Genomic DNA, 21,811 nt, shown 5'->3' with positions numbered 1-21,811 from the left:
TCTCTGCGGATGCCTCGGAATAGGCTGCTCTGGTCAGACTGCGGGTCCCTCAGGCCTGGAGGTGAGAAGCTGAGTCCTTCTCCCTTAGCGCACGAAAATAGGCGTCCTCACAAGAGGAAACCCCGACATCCTCCGCTCCCCCAAGCTGTATCCACTCCTTCAAGGACTCCCGAGTTGCCTTCCTAATCTGCAACCTGGTCCTACCCTCCTTAAACTTGAAACTCTCTCTTCCCTCTACACAAACCAAATACAGCATCTCGGTTTCTTTGGCCTGGACAGCTCCTCCTTTTCTTCCTAAGACTCTTCTCCTCCTCCTCCCCACCCCACCCCCCAACCCCCCATCTTCACCCCTTCCCCGTCGCTCCCCTCTCCTCCCCTCCCCCTTCCTTCCCTTCCCCCTTTCCTCCCCTCTCCTTCCCCCCCTCCCCCCCACCATCCCTCCCCACACTCCACTCCTCCCCCCTGACTTCCCCTTCTCCTTGGCCCACTTCCCTGCCTCCTCCAGGGGAGCACCGGGGCCTCCCCAGAACAAAGCCGGAAACGTGGCTCTTAGGGCCAGGAGAGCACAAATAATTAAATAAGTCAGAACTCCTGTTGGTAAATGTTGAATCCCACTAGACACACGTTGTTTACTCTTTAATATTTAAACATGTTAATTAAATCTCTGAATAAACAAATATATTTTAGCAAATGGCACTCCTCAGTCGGAGCTCCACGCTGCCACCGTGCACCTCAGGGCCTTTAAGGTGAGGCCAGGCCGTCTCTGTGGACGGCCCTTCGCAGGCCATCGGGCCAGGCAGCCTGGTTGGACTTCTGGCCAAGGGGGTGATGGACTCGACCCCACTCCAACCAAATCTGCTCCTCTCGGGACCCACGGCTGCCTCTGGTCTTCCCTGACCTTCAAACTGTCCCCCAGCCTCCACGTCCCCAGCGTGCCCTCTCTCCTCCTCCGTTCATTCACGCACACGCACTTTGGTCCAGGTGTACTCAGCCAGGCAGATGCTGGGCACCAGAAAGAACGGATACCCAGGGCCCCCCCCCCCCCGCACACCTCAAGGAGCTCACAGCTGTCCCTTCCGGAAGCCCATCTCCTCGGGCTGGCATGGCTTGGGCCCTCCCTACTTCACCAGGCACAGGAACTCCCATCAGCTCCTTAAGGGTTCCAGATGTCCCTCTCCCGGAGTGGCTCCACCTAGAACAGCACCCCCCCCCCCGGGGCGTCGGTCCCTCCTACGAGGCTGGTGCCTGCTCCCTCTTAGCGGTTTCTTCCTCTGGGCACCCTCCCCACGTGCCCCAACCCCAGAGGCCCACAAGCCCGCGTGCTTCCCGGAACACATTTACTGCGCCCATCGCTTCAGATGTAAACTGGATCATCTCCTGTTTGAAAGGAAAAACATTCCAGGGTCTCCCGTGTCCTCACATTAAAATCTAAATCCCTCCCCACGGCCTGCAAAGGTCCCGCCGACCTCTCCACCCTCACCCCGGCCCCTGCACACCCCACTCCGTTCCCCCTACCCTGCCCCGGCCTCCTAGCTATCTCTCCCCAACACCCTTCTCCCCCATTCCCACCTGAGACGTACACACACACACACACACACACACACACACACACACACACACGCTGGAAAATTCCACATTCTAAGCTTCAGGAAGCACCTCCTCTCCCTCATGCCTCAGGTGAGGGCTGGTACTGGTATCTCCAGGTAAGCCCTGCCTGCGTCCCCTCCGGGGGCAGCCTCCCACCCCCCGTCACATCACACACATTCGCCACCCTCTGCCCCTCAATGTTCTCATCTGAAAGACAAAGACAGGACAGCACCCTGTGTCTATCCTAACCCAGATTCATCAAAAGCAGTCCTATTGTGTAAACTTGGTACAACCACTTTGGAAAAAGATCTGGCAGTGTTTCATAAAGTGAAATATAAATATATCACGCCATCCAGAAATTCCACTCCTAGGTCCAGACCTGAGAGAAATCAAAGCACGTGTCCACAAAAAGGCTGTGCGAGAACGTTCACTGTGGATTTACCCGTAACGGTCCACAACTGGGAAAAGCCAGGGTTCCTACAACAAGGAGACTCAATAAACAAACTCAAGGATTCCGTAAGACGGAATAGTGCCCAGCAATAAAAAGAAACGGATTCTGTTACCTGCAACAAGATGCATGAACCCGGTCTCTTCCTCTGGGAACCCTCCCCATGTGCAGGGGAACCCTCCCAAAACATGTTGCTGAGTGTGTATTATACGACTCCCATTTACATGAAGCTGTAAATCAGGCAAAAGCAATCTATTAGGGAAAAAATCAGAATGCTGAGACTGCCTCTGGGGACGTGAGGGCGGAGACTGGCTGGGCAGGGACATGGGAGCCTGGAGCCTGCTTCAGATTCTGTGTCTCCCTCCCTCTCCGCCCCTCCCCTGTTTGTGCGCTTTCTGTTTCTCTCAAAATAAACAAACATTAAAGGGAATTTTTTTTAATTTAAGAAATAGATAAATTATAAATCTGCTTAAGGATGATCATCTTTCATGGCTTAAGGTTATTCTAAACTTGCATTTTAAGAGAAAACAGAAAGGATCACACGTTGAACACCATTTACCCATCACCTGAAATGAATAATCATTAATTAATTCCCTAATTATCATTTTGTCACATGCTAATCTCAAAACACGGAGAGAGAGGGAAAACATCACAGATAAAGTTAACAGCCCTGCGGTTCCTTTTCCTCTCTCCCTAGAACCGAGGTTGTCGTGAACTCGGTTCGTACCCAGCCACAATTTTATCTTCTTACTGTATTATCTGTATCCAACACGTTACATTGGTCGTCGTGTTTTCTTTCTTTTTTTTTTTAATTACACTTGTGGCATAGCATTCTGCAGCTTGTTTTCTGTTTTTGGGTTTCCATCAGCATCAGGTTTTCAAAACGTAGCCACGTTACTGCACAGACATCAAGATTTTCACTGTAACAGCTACATGCCGTTGTAGCACATCAACATACCCCAGGTCCCCTGATCTCCTCCCCTCCTGAGGACATGGGAGCTTGTGCCAATGATCTCACTCCCTCACACGCTGCTCCATGAATGGGAGAAGGTGGGATCCGGAGTGAGCCTGGGTTTGAAACCCAGCTGTGCCATTTATGTGTGGCCTTAGGGCAAGCTCTTGCACGGTCTGGCCTCGATTTCCGCACCTGGGAAATGTGAGCAGCTCACCATGCACATGGCTGAAATGCCATAGAAACCGCCCGACCAGCAGAAAGTCCTCTAGAACAACAGCCCCTAGGACTGCGTGCTCCAGAGACTGGGAAGCCAGATCAATAAACACAGGTCTGGATGGACAACAAAGAACATCTCAAAGGTGGGACCTGAGGGACAAGAAGGGCTCAGGTGAGCAGAGGAAACAGCCTGACCGAAAGACTGAGAGTTGGAAATGCATGGCGATGTTTTGGGAAGGCACGGGGGGTAATGGGAGGCAGGAGGCCAGAGAGATGCTGCAGCCTAGACGTGAACAGAGAAGTCCGAACTTGACCCTGGGAGCAATTAGGACCCAACTAAGGTTCCTGAGCTGCAATTACAGAATTATTTCCCTGCCTTCCAGACAGTTCTTAAAAATCAACTGTGAGTCTGGAAAAGTACTATGAAAAACGTTAACTGTGCTTTTATTTCCCAACTACATACTGGATCACGTGGACCAGAGCACATTCTGGCAAGTCCAGCCTGGTGGGAAAAGGGGACAGTGGGGGCCAGGGTCGGAATAGAGCCAGGCACCACAGTTGGGGTGCAGAGAGAAGAAAGGGGAATGGAGAGAGAAGCCGGCACCTGGGTGGGCCCCATCAAAATATGCTCGGGAGTGGGTTAGTGTGCTTCTAGAACGGAGGTATTCAAACTTTTCATGGCCTGGGAAAATTCATACAGAACGTATGCACAATACTATCCCAGCTCTGATCTCCAGGGAGTGAGCCCCGAAAGCCATCAACACAGCTGTCATTTTCAAAGTGTGGTCCCAGGGCCAGCAGCACCCACATCACCTGGAGAGACTCACTAGAAAGGAAGTCCTCAGGTCCCACCACAAATGGGAATCAGAAATTCTGGGGTGGAGCCCAGCAGTCTGTGCTTCCGCAAGCCCTCCTGGGGCCAGGGATGCACGCACAGGTGTGAGAACCCCCAGGGTCCCTTCCCACAAGCCTTCCACACACATAGGACCACCCCTATGCAGCCTCGGCCCTCTCCAACCTTCTACCCAGTCCCCAGCCACGCTCAGAGTATCAGAGGTCAGAGCCTGAAAGGCCCTCCGAGATCACCTGGGCGGGACTCCTGGTTTTAAGTATAAGAAAACGGAGGCCCAGAGACAGCCAGCGCCGTGCCTGGACTCACCCAGTAAGCTGGTGGCACTGATAGGACCCAGGAAGTCCCTGTCTTCTGCCCCGGTGTCCTCACTCAGAAGACATTCTCTGGGATGTGACTGAAAACACCTGTGCCCACAAAATTCAGGAATCTCAAACTCCGCTCGGTCCCAGAGGCCCCTTCACACATCACAGGTGAGCACGGTGTTATGTCTTGTATGCCAAGGGGCACCTGGGAGCTGCAGGGACTCGGGGTGGGGTGGGGGGCCAAGACTAAATGAAATAAGGGCTGGCAAGAAAGAGAGAGGCACCGATAACACCAGGGGCATGAGGAGGGCCCTGGGACCGGACATGCCCAGTTCAAACCCCAGCCCTGCCACTTACTAGCCAAATGGCCAACCGAGAACAAGTTCAATAGCCTCCCCATGCTGCAGTTTCCCTGTGCTTTCAAAAAATGAGGCTGATAATAGTACCTGCCTCGTTGGGCTGTGCCGAGAATGACAGGATTAAAATAGCCAGTCCTCACAACAGCCGCTGGAACACAGTCACTGCAAGGGTTTGCACTCTAGAAGTCTGCTCTGCTGAGGGCAGAGCCCCAGGCCCACAGAGGTTGGGAGAGCAAGGAGAAGGAGGTGCCCAGTGCTCTGGGTAGAGGCGTGTGCATGGTCACCGAGCTGGGATCTGTTCTAGATCTGGGAGACATTCTGCCAGAAGCACCCCCATCCTGCTCATCAGGTCTTTACTGAGCACCTACTAGATCCTGACTACTGGGAACACAGCCAAATACAACCCAATCCCCAGCTGCTGATGCTCACAGCACAGTAGAGAAACAAAAACACGAAGGAGCCTGATGCCATAAAGGGCATGTGGCTGGAACCCAAGAGTCTCAGCTGGACTGAGACCCTAGCCATGCCACCCTCTTCCATCCACTGACCCACCTGGGGCAGGTAAAGACAGACACCAGAAAAGGGAACAGGGTGGAGCCCCAAGGCCTGCACACACCAGACCAGAGTCCAGACAACAGCAGCCCTGAGTGAGTGACTGACGGAAAGAAGGCAGGCAGGCCAGCACATGGGCTGGGTGGGGAGGCAGCTTGCAAGCTGGGACTGGGGCAGGTGGGGTGGGGAGGCAGGAAAGAGTACCAGTCATTTGCATGGAGACAGGAAATTACTCCGGACAATGAAGCCAGAACAAGAGTCAGGAAGGGAGAAGGTCACACAGCTGCTCCCTGGGGGCCCCAGGCACCGCTCTGAGCAGAAAGGAGGGGGAGTGTTGTGTTCCCCACGGGCGGGGCGGGGGGGGGGGGGGCAGGCCCAGAACGGCCTGGGCACAGTGTCTGCTGGGTGCCCAGAGGAGGAAGCAGGCGGCTGACCCTATACCAGCACAGAAGCCAACCTCTGTGTACCAACTGGGCATTCATCCCACCCGTGGCTCTCCTCCACCCAGATCACCTTCTGATGGGACTTTCTCCCAGGAACCTGGCCTGTGAGGGGGTCAGAGGGAATCTGGCTGCACCCTCAGCACACCTGGCCCAGCTTCCCTGCAGCCTGGAGGTAGATTCCCACGAGCAAGGTCCAGGGAGCTCTCACAAAAGGGGCTGGCCCCTCACAGGCTCTCACAGAAACACGCTGAACAAATGCAGAACTGGGGAAATGAACGAGCGTCTGGGGAGAGCACCCTGCAGCCTGTGGGTGGACACACGGCCCGTGGCACTCTTCCTTCCTGCCTCCCTGCCCCTGTCCCCTCGGCTGCTGGGGATCACCTTCCTAATAGCGGTGACCTTGCTCCAAACTTGGTCTCCCAAGGTCAGAAAGTGACAGCAGCAGAAATGCAGCCCCCCTCTTGCCTTCCGTACATGGCTTCCCCGAAAATACCATGGAGCCCCTTGTGGACAACAGCAAGGCCAATGTCGACCTCACGACCAGGGCCCACAACCCTGACAAGTTAACTCCACTGCTTCCTCTGACATTAGATGGGCCTGAGAACAAGGGAATCCAGAATCTGTAAATCTCCAATTAGAAACACTGCACCCTGCCCACCTCGGGGAAGCCACGTTTTCATGCGTGTGTGTTTTTCTTTAAACGTCACATCACGTGAATTTTCTAAAATCCTGCCCCTGCTTCTCCTGAGACAGCCTTTTCAGCTGTCACTCCTTTCACTAAGGCTCACCACCCCAACTCGACTCTGAACTCCAAGAGCGGGGGCACCTGGGTGGCTCAGAAGGTGGTGGCTCAGGTCCTAGTCTCACAGTTCATGAGTTCCAAGCCCTGCATCGGGCTCTGCGCTGACAGCATGGAGCCTGTTTTGGATTCTCTCTCTCCCTCTCTCTCTGCCTCTCCCCTACTCATGCTCACACTCTCGCTCTCTTTCTCACGGTAAATAAACTTTGAAAAAAAAAAAAAAACCTATAGCGGCGCCTGGGTGGCTCAGTCGGTTAAGCATTTGACTTCGGCTCGGGTCATGACCTCATGGTCCCTGAGCTGGAGTCCTGTGTCAGGTTCTGTGCTGACAGCTCGGAGCCTAGAGCCTGCCATGATTCTGTGTCCCTCTCTCTCTCCCCCTCTCCCACTCGCACTGTCTCTTTTTCTCAAAAACAAATAAACATTTAAAAAATTAAAAAAAAAAAAAAAAAAGCCTGTAAGCTCCAAGAAGGCATGGCCCTTTATCCTCTCCGTGTAGTGTCCCAGGGCTTAGCACCATGCACGGCTGGAGGCTGGAACTAGTAAGACACAGAGGGGACTCCCTCATCTCCGGGTCCTACAGGAGGAAGGGCCAGGCTGGCCCTGCTGGTGCCCCTGCCCACCCTTCCCCAGTAGCCCAGATGCTGGGATGGGCCTCGGCAGGCAGTGAGGCAGGTGCTGGGCACCCCACAGCCCGGGTGCACATGCAGTTCAGCACCCACAGTGGACTCAACGTGCCCCAACACCAGCCCCCATCAGCGGTCTCTTATGCACTTGGAAGATAGGCCTTTGAAAAACAGATACAGGCCCTCCCTGCACATCTCCCCAGGGACAGGAGCCAGCCACCCCATAGGGCACAGGACCTTCCCACAGAGGAGAGAAATCTGCAGCCACGGGGCCGCACGCTGGGAAGTCAGGCCCTTCCCTTCACTGCCAGGGGCGTTGAGGAGCCCCACCTCCTCTTCCATTATTCTCTGCCTACAACTGCCTCAAAGACGAGGTTTCTGCCAAGGGAATGAAACTGCACCCCTCCTCCACGCCCCTGGCCCCCTCCTCACTTTCTCATGTTATTTCCCACTTGGTGTCTTACCGCCACATTTGTTAAAATGACTGCCACTTAAGAGGTGGCAAGGAGTCAGAAACACAATCTGGAGCAAAGCTGATATTAAATAACTTTCTGAGCCTGGCACGTCTGCCAAGGTTCCCTGCTGAATCTCAGGTGCATAAGGAAGAGGCCACCGAAGGTAAGGAACCAGTCACACCCCGATTCCAGCCTCACCTCTGCTGGGGAAAGGCCCCTCCCTTCTCCCAGTAAAGCCTGAAGCTTAGCGGTTACCACTAACCCCCCCTTTCCCACGTGATCCCACACACCCCTGACACACACGCAAACGCACACGGCCTGAAACAATTCCTGATACTCATATCCAAAGATCCAAGCTAATAAACCCTCCCATTCAACTAGCCCAGCAACCTCTCCTCTTGCCATTTTCCAGGTAAACACACCGAGCCTCCAAGATCCTGAGTCTTGTGGCTGGTGGCTAGGGCTAACCAGATAGAGTGGTTGGAATTAAAGCACCTCCCAAAGAGTAGCAATCCCGAAAACACCAGAAGGGTCTGGGTGGTTGATGCCAGGATCGGCTGGCTGTGATAAAGTCACTCAGCTGGACGCGTGTGCTCCACAGTACGTAACCTCATAGCATCGGCCCAGGCCACAAAGATTTCCAATGGCCACCATCCCACTCGTGACCTGAGAGAATCACCTGTGGCCACTAGCACTCGAAGACCCCCTGAAGCCAATCACCCATGATGCAGTTTCAATGTCGCCTGCCCCAACAGTGCCCACCACTGCCACCCCAGCCCAGCCGAACACACTGCTGTACTCCACTCCAGCCTCTGGGTGTCACTGCTGCCCCCCAGTGACTTGGAACCATAGAGCACTCCTTGGTGAGTATAAAGGACCCCAATAGGCCAACGTGATCACGCAAATAACTCTTGCCCTGCATCCTAACTTCATCTTTCTTCCAGAAAGAGACAGATGGCCAACCATGGAGTGAACACCATGTTCCGGACACTTTCCACACATCATATAGTTTAATCCTCACAACAGCAACACCTCTGAAAGCACCTTACTTTGCAGATGAAGAAAATGAGATCCAGAGAGGTTAAGTAACTTACTCAAAGTTAAAAACAAAAAAACAAAAAACAAAAAACAAGCAAGGGGGAGGGCGAGTGTTGGAACCTGAGTTTGAAGCCAAATTCTATGACCTTTCCACTATCCAATTTAGCCTCCCTTGAGATATCAGACTCTAAGCTATGGAGCTACGGGCCCTAGTTAAATCAAATGGCTTTACCATGACCCTCAGGGATGCTGGAACCTGTGAGAAAACCAGCTTTGATCAAAGGCACAATCTCAACAGGGCAGGCAAACCAGTGCCTCCTTCCCTGCAGAAATCATGGTCTAGTGCCCTCTTGTGGCTCAATGTGGAACTGGAGTGAATGTGAATGGGAGGCCCTTGAGGGTGGACTGGAGGATTCAGGATTCACCCCCTTCCCACTAGATTCCTAAATTCTTTCTCCCAGGACTGGTCCCACAGTCCCATCTGTAGCTGACAGGCTTAGTCAATTACAGTAGCCCCAAATGGGATCATCTAGCGAAGGGGGAGCTACCCCAGGCAAGAACAGCAGTAAAAGTCCATGGGACCCCATCTGCAAGAGGCTGGGTGCTCCTGAATTAGTCTGCATAGAAATTCCCCACATCCAGAGCGCCTGGGACACTCTGCCCCCTGGTACCCCAACTGAGTCTATCAGTGGGAACCAGCTATCTCCCGGCTCTTTTGAAAGGCATGTGCCTTAGTCACTTTGTCACCTTTTCCAGATATTATACTCCATCTTGGTCCTTCTGTTGCCTTCCTCAGCTTGGCCCAGGTGCTACCTCCACCCACATAACTCCCTCTAGTCCCATGCTTCAAGGACCCGGAAATGTCACTGCCTGTCACCTCTGTGAGACTCCCATCGTACTACATGCCAGTTTGGCCTCTGGGCGCCCATCACGTGCCAGGCACCTACCGTAATCTCGTCTAATCCCGACAACTATTCTACAAAGATGGACACAGCCTGATCTTTCAGAGAAGGAAACTGAGGCTCAGGGAAGTTACACAACGTGGGTAAACTGACATAGGGGCAGAGCCAGGATTTAAACTGAAGGCCGCGTGGCCAAAGAAGCCACTATTCTCCCTACCACACCGAGCTGCCTCCCAGACAAAAGAGCCATTGAAAATCTCGGGCGCCGGAATTATTCTAACAGAAGGCCTTGGATTAGAAGCTTAATCCGTCAGGGTGAGTGTGCTGAGCTAGAAGGAGAAAAGACTGGAAGCAGAAAGAACAGATGAGAGCCATAGGAAGTATCTGTGCCCGTGGGGATGAAGTTCTGGAGTGTGGTAATGAGAAGAGGAAGAAAATGAGAGGAACGGCACATGCGTGCGTGCACACTCCCTCGTGAAATCTTACAATAGCATCGTTGCATTATCAGCATTATCTCCGTTTTTCAGGTGAGGAAACTGAGGATCGAAAAAGTAGCCAGTCCAAGGTCACAGAGCTAGTAAGAGGCAGAGTTGTGATCTCAAGCTATACATAAGCAGGGTTGCATACACAGACAACCTCCAATCTAGCAGGAGGGCCATGAACGTCAGCTTCACCCCTGCTCTTCAAAGTACCAGCCTCGGGGCGCCTGGGTGGCGCAGTCGGTTAAGCGTCCGACTTCAGCCAGGTCACGATCTCGCGGCCCGTGAGTTCGAGCCCCGCGTCAGGCTCTGGGCTGATGGCTCGGAGCCTGGAGCCTGTTTCCGATTCTGTGTCTCCCTCTCTCTCTGCCCCTCCCCCGTTAATGCTCTGTCTGTCTCTGTCCCAAAAATAAATAAACGTTGAAAAAAAAAAAAAAAATCAAAGTACCAGCCTCAAAAAAGTGTCAGAAACGAGTAGGTGGGGAAAGACTGACCGCAACAGAGAGGGTCCCATCTGCAGCCCCGGGATGGGTCTCAGGACAGCATTGCAAGACGCGGCTCTGTGAGCTGAACACCCACCACGAAAGCAGAAGGCCCCATCTCCAAAGCCGACAACCACAGTAGTGGGACAGGGCTCACGTGTGGACCAACTAGCGAATGGGGCCAGACAGCGCCTGCCCGGAATATGAGACTGCCCGGAACAGACAGAAAAGAGCCAAGTACTCACAGAAAGGAAACGGTCCAAACCAGCTTGTCCAGGCAGGGCCCGTCAACTTACGTGGGGATCTCTGAGGGAGAAACAGAGCCCAGAAAGACTAAAAGACAGCACCAAGGTCTCGCACCTGGTAATCATCAGGACCTGGTATTTACTGAGCAGTCACCTGATGTCTAAGTGACCCCCAAGCTTGGCATGAGGGGAAGGGGGCAGGGAGCCGTGAGCGATCCCCCCACACTTGGGTCAGTGTATCAAACAGCCTGGGGGAGTTCATAAAGCTCAATTCTTCTGGGACACTAACCCCACAGCGTAACCACCTCTAAACTTCTCTGTGTCCACATCAAGACTGATCTTCGTGGGCAGGAACTACGTCCCGTTCATTCATCTCCATTACCCCTGTGCAAATGTGCGGATCCCTCCTGCTGCTGCTTCAGAGACAGACCAGAGGGGAAGAGCAGTGACTTCCGTCCACGCAGGGCACTCTCCCAGCCACGTCCCGGGGAGCTCAGGCCCAGGAGACTCCCGTGGCTGGGCTGCAGTTACGGTGAAGGCAGGACCAGCTCTGCGGAGAGAAGCCCCGCCTCAGGGACAGACGACCTCCCTGCTCATCCCTGGCTCAAGAAAGGGTCTGAAAGCCAGGTCTGCCAGCCCGCACACATCTCACCAGGCTAGAGCCACATCCCCAGCTCAGGCTGGTGCTGGCCTTCCTTCACCAGCCTCCTACCGTCTCATGCGCAGCACTGCCCTCTGGTGGCCACCGGGGTCTACACGTAGCTGAACTTGGCAAGCAGGAAGCCAAAGGCTTTAGAGCTTGTTTACGAAGACCTCAGACGTGATGTGCACAGCGAACAGAAGACATGCGCTTGTGCCTGCGCAAAGACACCCCCAGATGCGCACACACAGCCTAGTTTGCCGTGGGAGGCAGCAAGGTTAGGACAGCGAGTCTAAGATTGCTCCCTTCATTTTCTCTCTTTGCAAGAGACTAGGGGCTCCTTTCCCTTCCTCTGGAAGAGCCCAAATCCCTCAGCCCCACAGCAGCCGCTAGCAGAGGGTGGGGAAGGAAAGCCACACCAGCTGGGGAGGCAGGGCCCCACGCCAGGACTCACTAGGTGACTGAGCCAAGCCCATCCACCTCCCTTGAGCCCCACGTTCCTCCTTGGTAAAACTGGGTTGGACCCCAGTTATTTCCAAACCCCTTTCCAGATCAGGTGATTCATGGTTCAAAGTCTTGATCTTCTTCCTAACTCAAAAATACCCCCAGACATCTAGAAATAGAAACAATCCACATGGCACCCCACTGTTTAGACAGCCCATGAAGCACGTTACCACATCGATCTGACCATGACCCCATGAGGGAGACAGGCAGGAGTACCCCAACTCCCAGAAAGAAAAACCAAGGCCAGGGAGGTTCTGTGATGCGGTGAGCCCTCCAGCCAAGCAGCAGCAAAACAGGGTGTTTCCACAAAGGCAGGCCCTGCGGTCTCAGCAGGACTCCCGCCATCTCCACGGGGACAGCTGTAGCCATCCTCCCTGCGTCCAGCTCATCCCCGTGGAGAGGCAGACGGAGCTTCCGTGAGCAACGGGGCACAGCGCAGGCGAGAGGAAGGGTGGAGGAGAGGAAAGCCGGCTGGTCTGAGGAGGCAGCAAGAGAAGAGCCATGAAATCAGGGAAGACGCTCTCCATACCAGCTCCCAGCTCTAGCTGCTCGGCACCGTAGACATCCCCCTTCTGCTCCGCGTCCATCAGCGGTCTTGAAACCCCGAAGCTCTACCTGCGAGAAGCCCCCTTGCCCTCTACTCTCTCACCCGAGCTCTCTCGGGCGACGGGCAGTCAGGGACACGATCCTGCTGACCACACCTCGGCCCAGAGTGGAGCTGGCGGGGACCCAGCCGTCGCCTTCCTGAATCCCCGCTGGACTCAGCCGGCACCCGGTCCCCTGGGGGAGCTGACCTGACCTAAGGCCAAGACACCACAGGGTGGTCAAGGAGGCCTGGGAAGAGGGCTTGGCTGAGACACCGCCCTGGGGGAAGGTGCTGCGGGGAGCGGGTCATGGAGGCAAGCCCCCAGGCCTCCCCGACTGAGACTGCCTGTCTGTGACCCCATCAGCCAGTGCTGCCAGGCCAGCCCCATCCCCATCATCTCATTCGCCTTCCCCTCTGACCGCACCGCCAGGGCAATTCTCATCCACAGACCCAGAATGTTACAAAATAAACGACCCTTCTAGGCCTTCATGTCGACCCTCTTTTTAATTCTTAACGGAGTACGACGGTCGTGTATTCACGAATGACTATACAAATGTGTGTGTCTACCAACATATACTAGCCCAAGAGTCCAGACACTACAGCTTGACATTAAATGTCAGCCCACTCTGTGCAAAATTAAGCAAGTCAAATTCGATATCTAGGCTCGTACTGCACCTGTGAAATGGGGTTAATATTAACTAACAGTACCTCTCTCCTAGGGTTCATGTGAGATCGTAATGAACTATTACCTCCAAAGTGCTTGAAACAAGGTCTACAACACAGGAAGCACTCGGTACAAGTTAACTGTTGTTATATATTGACGACTTTCTCTTTGCTGGGCGTGATACAGGGCACTGCCCCTCAGAGCACTGCTAAGAAGTAGTTACCGCTATGCTCAACTTACAGATAAGGCAACAGAGGCCCAGAAGAGGTAAGGGGCTTGTCCAAACCTAGGGAGAGGCCAGGCCCCGAGGATCAGCTGGGGAAACCCAGCCACCGTGTTCCTCTCCATGCTTGATGATTCTGAGGAAGGAATCCCAAATTTCCTACCACCCAGACCAGGCACACTGGTGATGGGACAAGGCAGGTGGAAGGAGGGCCGGGGGTCAGAGGTGAGGCTGGAGAGAGAGGATGGGCTCCCCAGCCCTGCACGTAAACAGAGCAGAGCAGAAAGCCTCACCGAGTGAATCTGTAATTGGCGAGGGCCGCAGGCTACGAGGAGCCGTGTGGCTGCCAGCCTCGCCTAGTTGCTGCCTCTGGGGACCCAGAATTTGGAAACATCGCCCCAGAGGGAGACACAGTCGTGGGCAAAGCTCTGGCTTTGACAGAGCAGAAGAGGGTGACGCCTGCCCCAGCACCTGAGAGAGGGACCCTCCAGTAACCCGGCGCCACAGTCAAGTCGTTGGCTCTGTCTGGGCCTCTCGCGGTCCCCTTGGGCAGAAACATGAGGGAGGGGACGCCTGCAGCCGATCCTTCCCGCCAGTTCTGGTGAGCCCTGCACAAAATTAAGGATCCTCATGGGGATTCCCAGGGCTCCAGTGGGCACTGAGCTTCTGTTATGACTTCAGTGGAGTCCTCATCCTTGGTGATCCAACCCATCAAACAGGAGCAGCAAACATGCCTGGTCTCCAGGAGTATGTGTTTCCCAAAGTGAAGGCGAGTGAGGCTCATGGGATAACAGACGACTTGAGCGGCTGACAGCCACCACCATATCTGGTAAGGGGCGGGGCAAATGCAGCCTCCACTCAGGCCACACCTAGACCCATCTTCCAGGACTCTCAGCTGTCCTCCAACCCCTCACAGACGGACCGTTTCCAGAATGCTGCCCCCCGTGGGAGAAAGAACTTTCTGGATGAAAATGGAGCCACAGGATGTCTAGCCAAAGGACCACCACCAGAGAGAAGAGTCCATGGAACCAGAGAAGTCATGACTGGAGCACCACAGAAGGAGTCATGAGACTTTTCTACAGCTTTCCTTTTGGGAGACATGCAGCTCAACCCTTTTCTTTATTTTGTTGAACGGTACAATGGGACTGCTTATGATCCCTGCTTATGCGCTTCAAGTAGCTGTGGCCAAAATAAACCCAACCACTGTAAACTGGAAAGCATAAGAGAAATGCTGAGGTGTTCAGGAGGTAAAGAATTTGCTGAACAGAAACAAAAGGCAGGACCTGACGGGTACTAGGAGATAGCGTTTTGAGACCCAGCCTGGCCCTCCAGTGGTCCAGTGCTGAGATTCTCCTCTGCCACCCAGCCTGACCCCTCCTCTCATTTTCCCTGCTCCCCCTGCCAATCAACCCACCCCTCCCCTGGAACAGAGCCAAGAGGGAGAGTCTGGGCTTCAGGGTCACCTATCCTACTGTCTACCCACCTCCCTCCCAAACCCAGGCTCTTCTAAGCCTTTTGGATTATGGACACACCAAGGTTTTTTGATTACGCATGCTTTAGCAGTAAAAATTTTATCTTGTGACCCCAGAACGCTCCTATTTATTAAATCATATGCTTGTGTATCTTCAGTCCATATGCTAAATATCGAACATTCCCTTTTCTAGACAAGAAGAACTTGAAATGGAAGTTCTAGCATGTTCCTCTCACATCCAGAGGAGGTCTCTGCTGGGGCAATGACTGGAAGCTTTGCAGAGGGAGGTCTCCTTCTTGCCTTGAGCGCAGAGTAGAGAACAGACAGCCATGAAGCCGGGTGTCTGGCCTCTCAGAGGCTGCAGGCCCCGGTACATTGCTAAGTGTGGCACTTGGTCTGGGCAGTTGAGTCCAAACTGTGTGGCTCTTTCTAGGTGAGCCAGAGTTCTCTAGAAGTAGGAAGGGAAGGAAGAAGGAAGGGGAAAATGGCCAATGGCCAGAGAGCGATCAGCCCTGCCCTCTTCTGGGGTGCATCACAAAGGTCAGCTACCAACCCCAAAGACGGTGCCCTTAGAAGTGGCCTCACAGAGCCTCGTAGGGGTGTTCCTTGGGCTAGGATGGCAGATGTCCAAGATGGAAGGGGCACCGCCCCATGGCCTCAATTCATAGCTGAATTTATAGGCTCAGAAAGGCTACAGCACCTCCTAAGGCTCACAGTGGGTTAGGGGCACGACCAGTGGTAGGACTCATGGTGACTCATCCCTTTCTCTAAGTCTACCTTCCCTCTGGCCACCTGGAGGCCCCGAAGGGAGGCCAGAGACCGTGCCTGTGATCCCAGTATAAACCAAGGAACGGAGTCCAGTGGCAGGAGAGATGCCACAATACTGGCAAAGGTCATCCCGAGAGAAGGTCACGGCCCACCCACACTCCCACTTAAGAGTCAGCTGGGGCGAGGGCTCCCCCATTACACTCAGAGAGGAAGAGAAGGCAGCGGACAGGGACAGGCGGGGCAAGGACAGACAGCATCCCAGGGGAGCAGACATCAGGCCCCTCCCTTCTTCACAGCCGCAAGCGCCACTCCAGCCAGGCAGGACCCTGAGCTGCCTCCCAGGCCCCAGGCTCAGCCCTCCAGGGACCAGTCCCCAAAGGCTCTCAACGCTAGGGTCAGGTTGGGCCAGTGTTCCCCAAAACCACCACATGCTCAGGTCCCCCTGGAGCTGTAGAGAGGATACCCTGGGCCCCAGACTGTGCCGGGAAAGACTCACTTGGGCTTGTGGGGGCTGAAGACTCTGTCTCCAAGCAAAATCCCAGGACCTCTGGAGTCCAGGGTCCCCAGTTTTCATTCCAGAAGTGCCCCACTCCCCAGAGCTGCCACCACTCCCCCTTCCAAATCTCACCACAAAGGCCTCCGGATTGAGCCCACCTCCCTCAGGCCTAGCCTAACTCCCAAGAGCCTGGCTGAGCTCCATGATGCCCTTGGGGCCTGGCTCACACCCCTGCCTGCATCCCAGCTCTCAAGGGTAATTGTCAAGGCTGGCTCTTCCCTTGATCCTTAGAAAGGCTAAGTATCAAGGAGTCAATACAGCAGCCAAAGCCCAAAAGATCCTTTTGCAAGGATCTGCAGGGGCCTGCAGGGAAGACCGGGGACACAGAAGGACCTGAGAGCTGCAAACACCAGCCATCCTGGGGTGGCTCCTGCAGAGACCCAGTTGGTGGCTCAGAGTCCCAGCCAAGAAAGAGCTCATGGTATTCCCAAGGCAGGGTAGCCAGTCCCAGGAACTCTGGGCCCTGTGAGCCATCTCCTCCCCTTTGATCTTCAGACAGTCAAAGAAGACACCATTCAGATCCAACCCCAGGCAGGCTTGACCTAGACAGTGGGCCCACCTCCCAGCCACCGCCCTCTGCCTTTGTGACGTCAGAGCCTGGTGGGGCCAGAGCGCAGCAGGGCAGTGCGTGGACCCTTCTAGGTAAGGTTACTGTGTGCCCTGGGCTCCAGAGGGACTGGCCTCCTAAACAGAAAGAGGCCAAGGGAGAGGGCCCTTGGGGAGGAGCGGAGGGCAGACCCACACTTCTGCCCTGATGCCTTACAGCGGCTTCCCTCCTGATACCAACGGGACAGCCCCCTGCTCCATCAGAGGCACCCTCAGCCAGCCTCCGATGGGTACACAACAGCCAAGCCACACACGACCCTGAGAGAAAGACCATGAGGCACCTCTCAACTGTCTTAAAATTTACGTATTGTCAGTTAAGCACTGAGGGAAGGACCTTAGAACTCTACGGTCCCACAACATCTGTGGAAGCCAGCCCCCCCGGTTCCCATAGCTAGGCCTGATGTCGAAATCTGGCTACACCCCAGCCTCTTCTTCATCCCCCAGAGTCTGCCCAAGCTGCACCCTAAGCATCCACCAGCAAGAGCTTCAGGCTAGAAGAAGACTGCAGGACCCCTCAACTCTGCATCTCTGATAGCGCCAGAAATCGGAAGATCACGCTTTCCTCCGGCCGAGCCCCGGCTTCAACTCAAGCCCCCTTGCCAGATCATGCTGAAGTCGGGCCTCCTGCCCTGCAGCGAGAGCTTCTGTCTGTCCTTAAGGCCCTCCTCCCGGCCTGCTTCCACAGGCTTCCAGGCAGAATTGGGGCCTCAGCTTTGGTGTTGGACGGACAGAGATCCAAGCCTGGCTCTCCACTGGGGCTACGTGCCCCCAAACATTACTCTGCCACCCTGAGCTTCCATTCCCTCGGGTAAAACAGGACACGATGACATCTGCTTCCCAGGCTGAGCATGATTCCCCCTGCCTCCCTCCACTGATCTCTGCCTCTGGGCTAGAAGACGAAGCCCTTCCCCGAGTTCAGTCAATACCAGCCATAGATGTAACAGGGCACTGGGGAAAAGATGGGGTGAGGAAGGGTCATCAGACCCATGACCTCTGACCTGCCTCTCTCCCACCTGCCACTCCACACAGCTCCTGTGGGGAATCCAGTTCCCTGGCTCTTAGGTGTTGGGGTGGATTTAAAGAGAGGAGTCCCATCTGCAGAGTCCCGAAGCAAGGATGGGGACACACACACAGTCTCCCAATACACTCCCTGCCCACCGTCCTCCTGTATGTCCCACTGGAGTCCTCCAACACCCAAGGGGACAAGAGACTGCCCCATCCCCACCCATCACCCACCTTTCCAGCACCTCTGTCTCGGAACCACTGCCTGGAAAGAGAAGCCAACTCTCCTCGATCAAACTGCTTCCCCAAGCATCGCTTTCAGAGGAGCGCTGAAAACCTCTGCCTGGCTACAGAGAGCCTACGTGATTGTGGCCATCCCTGCCTCCCTCTGGCTTCCTACAGATACACATATCCTGGAAGCAGAGAACAAGCTGAATAAGGCTCCCCAGCTCCCAGAGACCCACACCAGGCCCCCTTCTCTCCAATCCTTGGCCCACTAATCCCCCTGGAGATCCCTAGATCCCACTCCTGAGCCCCTGGACCCACTGCTATGCTCTCCCCACCCCAGCCCCCACAGCCCGATGGTGCACTTCCCAGCTGGAGTTTCCCTGACGATCCCGCTCCAGACCCTCCTCCAGGCATCCTCCCGGATGCTGGAATGCTGTGGCCCGAAGGGCAGGAGAGGCAGAGTTGGGTCCATCCGGTTTAGCCCCTGCCCCCCTCCAACCCCTCCCACCTTGGCTGTTTGTCTTATTATCCCAGGCCCACCCGCTGAAGGTAGTGAGGACGTGAGCGGCAGAGCTAAGATGTGGGTCAAGCTGGTCTCCTGGGCCAGGAGTCCAGAGACATCTCCTGGGCCGTACATTTCCTCAAACCGTTAGTGGCAAGAACACGAGCACACTCTCCATGAAACCAAAAGGGCTGGCGGGCTTTCTTGGGAGAGCAGGACTGCAATTCCTCCCGGCCTGGCCGCCCCATCTCTGAGGCAAAGGGAGGGTTGCCGCCGGGGAGAGCAGCACCAATGGCAGACTTAGCAGGGCTTGAGTCCACCCCAAACGCCTTCCTGAGACCCCAGCCCAGACTTCAGTGTGAATCCCTCTTGGCTTCCTACTCACTTTGAGGGACCCCAAGGGGTGTGGACCTCGGGAGGGGGATAAGAGAGCTATGCCCTGGGCAACCCCAGTGCGTCCACACCCATCTCTGGATGTCAAAATGCGGGGCGGGGGGGGGGGGGGTCACCTGGCCCTGAGGTCAGTGGAAGAAAAGATGGCCAGCTTCCCTGGACCCTGAGCTCTTCTTTCCCGGGGCTCACAGTTCTATCCCCGACCCCTACCCAAGGTTGGGGGGAGGGGGGCGGGTGGGAAATACGGGCCACCATAGGTCTCGCTCAGATGGGGCAGAACCAAACAAAACGCCGATCCGAGTTGGATTTTCCCCAAAAAACGCATCTGCAAGATCATATAACCCCCATCCCCAAGACACGCCAGTCCCCTCTGCTCCATTCTCCATCCTGACTCGGAATTACTGGAGCAGTCATCAAAGCTCACAAGGACGGGATCTGTAGGCGCCCAGATGCAGATGAGGGTGGGAAAGGCGGGGGGTGTCTCGGAAATGCCCAAAATGGGGTTGGAGAGGGCGGGCGAGAGGGAAAGGGAAGAGGTAGGCGTCCATGACGGCCACGACATGTCCAAAGTCTCCCCGCGAGCAGCCAGCTCCCAACTTGTTTACTTGTCAGCGTGCTTTGCGGTTTCCAAAAGGAAATAGTTAAACATCTCGGCTGGATCGCGAACAGTCCCTGTCACCTTCCCTACCGGCTAAGCGCCGCCGCTGTCACTGCCGCCGCCTCTGCCGGGAATCGAACCTCGTCTACTTTATTCTACTCGAGCGTGGCCAAACTGTTGCTATTCAGTGGGGGGCAAAGAACTCGACGAGCCACAGCGGGTGGGGGCGGGAGCTGGGCCCCGCAAGCCCTGGGCCGGCTGGGGTCCCCTCCGAGGAGAGGCACACACGCAAGCCCCGGCTCACGCGTGCCGGGGCCGGATCACCTGGACTCCGCCGCCCGAAAGCATCTCCCGAGCCACGGCGAGCCTGACGCGCGCCCGGCGGACGGCGGGCAGCGGCGAGCTGGGGCGGGCGGGCGGGCGGAGGGCCGGCTCCCGGCCGAGGGCGGGCGGGCGGGCGTGGGGGAGACGCGGAGCGAGAGGGGAGGCGGGCTGGGGAAGCTGCCGCCCGACTTACATGGAAGTGATATTCCTTGAGATGTCTGTGATGTTGATGCTGGCGTTCCCATTGCTGTTCCCTGAATCCTGCCCTTCCAGGAGGGGGAAGAGGTTCCCATCGTCCGGCCGCCGGCAATTGATCTCAGTCTTGCTGCAGACACAATTTGCAGGGCAAGCCAGCACGGAGCCCACATAGTCCAGCCAGACGCTTCCCAGCAAGAAAATCCGCCAGAAACTACACTTGGCTGGGCAAAGAGAGACATCCATCTCCGATCGCGGCTTCTAAAAAAGAGGAGGAGGAGAGGAGAGGGGGGTGGGGTGGGGGGAGTGGGGAGAGCTGGGGGGGAAGGAAACAAAGACGGCGAGGGAGGGGGGAAGGGGGAGGGGGGGCCTCTGCCTTTGAAACGCCGTGCGATCAGATGCAAAATCCTTCAGCGTCTGAAACCATCGCGGCCGCCGCCGCCGCCGCCGCTGCCGCCGCCGCCGCCGCCGCCGGGTGGGAGCCGCGGGGAGCGCCTAGTGGCGCGGTCTGCCTGGCATGGTGGCCGGCTCGGCGCTCGCCGGCTCGCCGGGTCCGGGGGCTCGGGAAGCGAGCCGCGCTCTCCGACTCCGAGACTTTGCAGGGTTGCAACAGACGGTGGGGAGGCAAAAAAGAAAAAGAAGGGAAAAAAAAGAAAAGGAAAAATATGGTGCTAAAGTCACCAAGTCCCACCTACTGGGCAGAATTAAAACGGACACACCTGCAAAACACACACACACACATACACTCACGCAGACACACACCCGGAGCCCGGGGGAAGGAGGAGGAGGAGGAGGAGGATGCAGTCGGAGCTGCAGCAGCCGCCGCGAATGGCTCGTCGCGCGCCTGCAGAAATGTACAAGTGCTCAGAGCCTTACGAAACGCACGGGTTATCGGAGCGTCTTCCTCGGCTCCCTCCCTCTCTTCCCCTCCCTCCTCCCCTCCCTCCTCGCGGCCTCCTCCCCCCCCCGCCCCGGCTGGGAGCGGCAGGAGAGCGGAATCTCCCCCCTCCCTCCTCTCCCCCTCCCCTTCCCCACACCCCACTCTCTCCCCGCCCGTCCTCTCCCCTCCTCCCTCCCCACCCACCCACCCACTCTCCGGCTCGCGGCTCGCGGCTCTCGCCCGCACCGCCACCCGCAGCCGCGCGGCCGCCCGCCCGCTCCACGCCTCGCGGCCCGGCGCCCGCTCGCCGCGGCCAAGGGGAAACCAAGACGGAAGGGAAAAAGTTGCAGTTGGGATTGAGAGGGGCTGGGCTGGGGAGGGGGAGTCAGCGAGCTGGCTTGCGCGACGCCGAAAGGCGCTCTCCTTTCCACTTTTTGGCCCTCGCGCTGCCCGGTGTTTTGCTGCAATCCGGACCGCGAGAGGAAGTGAAATGGACGCAGCCGAGGTGACCGGGGAGTGCTCCCGAGTCTGGGTGGGGGGCACAGGCCCGAAAACGGCGACGGGGGAGGAGGGTTCGGGAGCGCACTGGAACCGCAGAGAAGCACCCAGAGCCAGGGACGGGGGGCCGCGGACGCGCGGTTCTCCGTCTAAATGACACTTATTTCCGTGATCGAGAGTCTGGGAGCTGGGCTCGGCTGGGAGGGGACTGAGGGGCACGGGAGGGGCTGGTGCCCCCACCCCGCACCCCCTGCGCCTTCTTGGCGGTGGGTTTTGCGTTCGGCGTTGGGAGGGGAGGGATGGAACCAGCGCCCCAAGGACTGCGCTAGGGAGCCGAGGTGGCCCCGGGCGAGTCGTGCGTGGGAGAGAAACGGCCGGGGAAATTGAGATGCAAGGGGCATTTTTTGGCAAGCAGACCAGCACCGTCAGAGG

General features: G+C 56.3%; 1 protein-coding gene and 2 long non-coding RNA genes across 12 annotated transcripts in view; 1 reads left to right on the top strand and 2 right to left on the bottom strand.

The window, feature by feature from the left end:
• NTRK3 (neurotrophic receptor tyrosine kinase 3) overlaps positions 1 to 20,925 on the bottom strand; it is a 397,694-nt gene extending 376,769 nt beyond the window's left edge. For 3 of the 10 annotated variants that reach the window (XM_045058827.1, XM_011282744.4, XR_006598852.1), the window contains exon 1: positions 20,000 to 20,922. In XM_045058827.1, coding sequence (XP_044914762.1) covers positions 20,000 to 20,247 — 248 coding nt within the window. In that variant the 5' untranslated portion in view covers positions 20,248 to 20,922. Of the gene's footprint in view, positions 1 to 19,999 lie in introns of all 10 variants that reach the window. The other 7 variants (XM_045058831.1, XM_045058828.1, XM_045058825.1 and 4 more) reach the window with 6 other exon arrangements.
• On the bottom strand, positions 14,943 to 16,231 carry LOC123385806. The gene is made up of 2 exons (XR_006598855.1): positions 16,094 to 16,231; positions 14,943 to 15,277 (listed from the first exon to the last, which is right to left on the bottom strand). It is a non-coding gene; the product is annotated as an uncharacterized LOC123385806 (long non-coding RNA).
• Positions 16,694 to 17,586, top strand: LOC109500502. Its single transcript, XR_002158073.3, has 2 exons — positions 16,694 to 16,795; positions 16,919 to 17,586. It is a non-coding gene; the product is annotated as an uncharacterized LOC109500502 (long non-coding RNA).
• Positions 20,926 to 21,811: the final 886 nt, after the last annotated feature.

Source organism: Felis catus, chromosome B3, assembly GCF_018350175.1.
Source record: "Felis catus isolate Fca126 chromosome B3, F.catus_Fca126_mat1.0, whole genome shotgun sequence".
Classification (NCBI taxonomy): Eukaryota; Metazoa; Chordata; class Mammalia; order Carnivora; family Felidae; genus Felis; species Felis catus.
This window is presented reverse-complemented; position numbering and strand designations above follow the sequence as displayed.